Source organism: Nicotiana tabacum, chromosome 23 (assembly GCF_000715075.1).
Source record: "Nicotiana tabacum cultivar K326 chromosome 23, ASM71507v2, whole genome shotgun sequence".
NCBI classification, from domain to species: Eukaryota; Viridiplantae; Streptophyta; class Magnoliopsida; order Solanales; family Solanaceae; genus Nicotiana; species Nicotiana tabacum.
In genome coordinates this window covers 17530716-17536655 of record NC_134102.1, presented here as the reverse complement: position 1 = coordinate 17536655, position 5940 = coordinate 17530716, and the positions used below count along the sequence as shown (strand labels likewise).

Genomic DNA, 5940 nt, shown 5'->3' with positions numbered 1-5940 from the left:
CGCTATGCCTTTGCATTGTGAATTGGCCTCCAAACGCCTCGAATCTAGCCACAATTAATTCGATTCAGTCAATAAAATTTATTGGAATTAATTACATAAGAAAATGCTAATTTTTCATAAAAATCCAAAATTTAGCTCAAAAAACGCCTGTGAGGCCCACGTCTCAGAATCCAATGAAACTCACAAAATCCGACAACCCATCCAATTAAAAGTTCAACCATACTAATTTCACTCAAATCCGACTCCGAATCGGTGTTCAAATCTCGAAAATTTATTTTATAAAATTGTAGAAATTCCTCCGATTTCTCTTGAAAAATCAATAATCTAGCGCCAAAAATGAAGATTAATTCATGGAATGTAATCACAAGGGAGTCAAGAACACTTACCCCAAGTTGTGTGGAAAATTTCCTCTCCAAAGTCGCCAAATCCGAGCTCCAAAATCTGAAAATGGAGAAAAAAACAAAAACCCACGATTTTACCTTCTGTCTAGTCTTTTACACTTCGCGATCGCGAAGCACAAAAATTTCCAACCCAAAATTTGCCTTTCGCGATCACGAAGAACAAGGGCCCAGCTCTTCCAGATAGCCTCTAGTATAATGGTCATAACAGTTTGTACAAAACTTTAAATTACAAATGGTTTAACTTTCTGAAAGCTATACACCAAGGGCTATAACTTTCATTTGTTGCTCACCTCCCAATTCCTTATAGATTACGAGATATAAGCTCCAAAAATCAGCCCTGTGCAACAGAAATTTCCAAACTCTTCCCAGATAGCCTATAGTATATCCACCATAACCTTTTGTACACAACTCCAAATGACAAATGGCTTACCTTTCTTAAGACTAGACACAAAGGGCTACAACTTTTATTTTTGGATCATCTCCAAATTCCTTATAGATTGCGAGATATAAGCTTCCAAAGTCGGGTTAGTGCAGCACGATTTTCCTCTACGCGATTGCGAAAAGGCTTCTGCGATCGCGATTCACAGTGTCCAAACAACAAAATTACTCTTCGCAATCGCGATCATTTGTCCGCGATCGCGATGAATACCTCTATGGCCAAAAACAAACAACTAAGAATGGCGTAGAAATGGTCCAAAACCACTCCGAAACTCACCCGAGCCCCTCGGGACCTCAACCAAATATACAAATAAGTCCTAAAATATCATACGAACTTAATCGAAGCCTCAAATCACATCAAACAACGCTAAAACCACGAATCATGCCCCAATTCGAGCTTTATGAAACTAAGAAATTCCAACTTCTACATTCGATGCCGAAACCTATCGAATCAAGTCCGATTGACCTCAAATTTTGCACACAGGTCATAGTTGACATAACGAAGCTATTCCAATTTTCAGAATCGGATTCCGACCCGATATCAAAATGTCAACTCCCCGGTCAAATTTTCCAAAAATTCATCTTTCGCCATTTCAAATCTAATTCCACTACAGACCTTCAAATATTTTTCCGGAAATGCGAGGTCGTTTACACATAAGTCCACATCCCGATCAACTTTTCTAACTTAAAATTTTTAATTATGAGACTAAGTGTCTCATTTCACTCCGAATTTCCTCCGGACTCGAACCAACTAAACCGGTAAGTCTTAAAACGACTATGAAGCATAAATTGAGCAGTAAATGGGGGAACGGAGCTGTAATACTCAAAACGACCGGCCGGGTCATTACAATAACACATGATTTAACTCTCAAATCTTAGATTTTTGTTGGATACCCTATTCTGCCAAATTTCACCCAAGTACTAGGGTTTGAACTATTGAGGTAGTTTGAGATATTTGACACTACCCAACTATTAGATAGACTCTGTATAGATTATGGTTGGTGTGTGATTATGCTGTAGAGATGATGTGAACGGGATGGTTGAATCAAGATTCACTCTAGGTTTCATGAAAATGGTTGGATGACTATGGCCAAGTCCCAAAACATGAATTATCCTTCCGTTTGCATTAGTATTACAATAAGTCTATACATCCGTATTAACTCCCAATGCTCAAAGCCTACAAAACCTACGACCTCCTTTGAGCAATGGAGCTAGTTACAAGTTTGAACAAATCTGTAAATTCGTTTCTGCATCAACATTTTACATTGATGAATGGGCGAATTTGGAAACAAAATGAAAAAAGAAAAGGAGAAAAAAACTATCTTCTTAGCTTGCTTGAAGAACTTGAAATTGCCTGCTGTAGATATCTTAGAGTCTTTTGATGATTAAGGAATCCCATAAACCAAAACTCAAAACCATGCACTGCACTTTGATTTTTGTTAGTTTCGGGCTTAGGCTCACTGCACAAATAAAGGACATTACAACCAATACTTTCTACGGTATATACATGTAAATTGTGCTTCTTGCACGAATTTGTGTACTTCATTGACTCACATATCTGTGTTCTTTAGATTTACACTAGTGTTTGGCCATGACTTCACTTGCAAATACTGAAGGTGAAGTTTGGCCATCCGTATTTGCAGATAGTGGAACTTTTTAGCATTTGAAAGACGGGTGAAATATTGAAAAGCTTGTCTGAGTAGCATTTCAAGTGAGATAATTGTTTTTTACTCACAAAACCGTAATTATTTTTCCACGGAGAACTAATGTCCAGACACAATTAATCTTTTGAAGTATTTAATGGAGAATATAAGTGCTTACCATGCTCCCGGATGCCTTGTGCAAGACAGTCCATCCTTTCTCCGAATTTATTCATCTTACCAATGACAGATTTTCCTGCATATTCAAGAATATTTTTATTTTTATGATCTCTTCATTCTAGGGTCATACGACAAGATCAAGTTGATTCTTCATCATGAGACAGATGAAATACTCACTTTGCTTTATTTTAGATAAGTTCTTTGAAGTTGCATATGGAATAATATGGTCTTCACTTGCAGATAGAACCAGTAGTCTTTTTGGCTGCCTTTCAAGTGAGCATACTGCTGAACTCATGGGAATACCCACCACAGTTCCCATGCATGTGCTTTTTAGAATTTTCTTTTGTACCAAGAAGAAAAAGGTTGTCAGGAAGATGGGAGTGTTTTCAATAAATCTTTTTATTGATTGAAATTTGAAATATTCAAAAATCAAAGTGCAGTGCATGTTCAACCTCCCCCTTTATTTTTTTTTTTTTTTTTATCCCTTTGCTTGCATCAGTCCATCAATATATATCTTTTTTTCTTGCTCTTAAAGGTATTGAAAATGTCTTCTTTTAGCTGTCTGCTCAATTACAGTAAACTAATGTCATTGCTGACTTATTTCTTTATCAAGATTTGTGTGCATATGTGGTGTGTTTAACTTTTGAGTTGGCAGATTTGCTTTATGATGCAACCTACTTTTGTAAGTTGAGCAAAAGTAAGTGTTCTGATACATTTTTCATTTGTTTCTTCCAAAATACTTAGCAAGTTATAAAGAAGTTATCTTTAATACTCCCAATAATACATATTATGTGGCATTATTCTTATTAGTCCGTTCAAAGAGAATGACACATTTTTTTGGAAATAATACAACTTAAAAATTTTCATTTTATGCTAAATGGCAATATGCTTTTATGGTGACAAAATTTTTGTTGTAGGTTTAGGACCATAAGTACAAAATTTTTTTTTTTCTTAAACTTCATGTCGAGTCAAACTCTATCACATAAACTGGCTCAGAGAGAATAATATTTTTGGAGGTTTGCACTGTGTTTTCATTCGTTTTTCGAATTATACTATCCAACAAGCTAGTTGGTCATTTTTTGTCAGAAAATGAGTTTAGTTACGGAGAACTTAAATAAAATGAAGTGAACCTCTATTACATGCAAAACGAAGAGCATACATGTTACACGAAAAAAATCTCAAGAAGGATATTATAATTAAATTAAAATATAATAAGGCTTATGCCTTTTTCTTTTGGATTGTAGGGTTTAGGTATATGGTATCCTACTCTCTTGGTTTCACTATATATGAGGCTGCTGAGATATTGAGAATGATGTGAAGGGGACGGATGAATCAAGATTCACCATAGATTTCATTAAAATGGTAGCATGACTATGGCCAAGTCCCAAAAGATGGATTAGCCTTTCGTTTGCATTGTTTTTACAATAAGTCTATACATCCATATTTACTATTAACTCCTAAGGCTCAAAGCCTACAAAACCTAAGACCTCCTTGAGCAATGGAGCTAGTTACAAGTTTGAACTGATCTGTAAATTCCTTTCTTCATCAACATTTAACATTGATGAATGGGGGAATTTGGAAACAAAATGAAAAAAGAAAAGGAGAAAAAAACTATCTTCTTAGCTTGCTTGAAGAACATGAAATTGCCTGCTGTAGATATCTTAGAGTCTTTTGATGATTAAGGAATCCCATAAACCAGAACTCAAAATCATCCTCTGTAACTACTTGTATATACTTCTGTGATCGCTTTTCCATATTTTCACTCTCTTTTGCTTTCTTTGTTTTATTTATTGGGATCAATACCTGCAATTGTTAACCGGCCTATTAGATTATGCTTTACATGGATAGAAAATTAGAGATGAAAGAAAACCAGAGAAGAGGGGTACCTTGTAACGGATTTTAAGCAACTTTCCAGTTGGAGATAAGAGCTTTATTGATCGCTCACTGCAGAAAGCAATCTTATCAGTAGAGATGAAGAGAAGGCCTGCCATTGGACCAGCTGTCGTTGATAAATAGCATTGAGAAACCTTCAATAGCTTTTCATCATCTTTAACCTTAAACTTCTGCTTGAATATTCTTTCCAACCCTCCTACTTGAAGAATTTTGGCCCCAAGGCTCAATTTTCCCTTCATAGTTTCTGTTAGCTTCGGGCTTAGGCTCACTGCACAATTTAAGTTGAAACATTGTCATTAAAATCAATATTTTCTATCGTATATACATGTAAATAGTGCTTCTTGCATGGTTTTGTACATCAACACTTTAGATTTACATTCTTTGCGTTTGGCCATGCTTCACTTTCAAATACTGAAATCATTATATGCAAGTTGAAATTTGATTACCAGTATTTCCAATATTGAAAAACTTGTTGGATGAGTATGTCACGTGAAAATTGGTTTTAAGACACTAAACATCAAAAACAAATTCCAAGTTCGTTCATGTCCAAACACAACTGAATCAAATACTCTTTTTCATCTTCAATTTCTTATACTTTTTTTAATGTCGTATATCAAGAATATAACTATATAAGTGCTTACCATGTTCGCGAATGCCTTGTGCAAGACAGTCCATCCTTTCTCCCAGTTTGGTCATCTTACCAATCACAGATTTTCCTGCATATTCAAGAATATTGTTATCTTTAAGATTTCTTCATTCAAGGGTCATTAATACTCAGCACTAGTACAAGAACAAGTTGATTATTCTTAGTCAAGAGACAGCGGAAATACTCACTTTGCTTTAATTTAGATAAAATCTTTGAAGTTGCAGATGGAATATGGTCTTGGCAAGGAGATAGGGATAATAGTCTTTTTGGTTGCTTTTCAAATGAGCATACAGCTGAATTCATTGGAATATTCACCACATTTTTACTGAGTAAGTTCTTCATTGTGATTCTGATTCTGCAGTGGAATATTGTTGTATTGTAATGGTCAGTGAGAAATATTTAAGTTTTGGTTGATGGTTTTAGAACATTTCTTGTATCATTATATATAAGGGTTTGAGGAGAAGTTGATGAATCTTTTAACTAATTGTTGCATGAGTCACCTTTGGGTCATCAACAACCATAAAAGATAATGCATGTGCTTTTTTAGAATTTTCTTTTGTACCAAGAAGAAAAGGTTGTCTGGAAGATGGAATATCGGCTGAGATTTTCAAAAGTTACAGTGTCTTCCATAATCTTTTTGTGAATTGTAATTTGAAATATACAAAAATTTAAGTGCAGTGCATGTTCCCCCTTTCTTTCCTTTCTTTGTTTTTTCCTTTGCTTTCTGTCCATCTCTCTCTCG

General features: G+C 35.1%; 1 protein-coding gene and 1 long non-coding RNA gene across 2 annotated transcripts; both read right to left on the bottom strand.

Moving 5' to 3' along the window:
- Window positions 1–448: 448 nt before the first annotated feature.
- On the bottom strand, window positions 449–3140 carry LOC142177640 (uncharacterized). Its single transcript, XR_012706215.1, has 3 exons — window positions 2837–3140; window positions 2661–2735; window positions 449–2299 (listed from the first exon to the last, which is right to left on the bottom strand). It is a non-coding gene; the product is annotated as an uncharacterized LOC142177640 (long non-coding RNA).
- Window positions 3141–3987: 847 nt separating this feature from the next.
- Window positions 3988–5628, bottom strand: LOC107812291 (putative GEM-like protein 8). Its single transcript, XM_016637347.2, has 4 exons — window positions 5387–5628; window positions 5194–5268; window positions 4546–4820; window positions 3988–4462 (listed from the first exon to the last, which is right to left on the bottom strand). Exons 1-4 carry the CDS (start codon window positions 5538–5540, stop codon window positions 4271–4273), a joined length of 696 nt encoding a protein of 231 aa, XP_016492833.2. The 5' UTR covers window positions 5541–5628; the 3' UTR covers window positions 3988–4270.
- Between the last annotated feature and the right edge of the window lie 312 nt (window positions 5629–5940).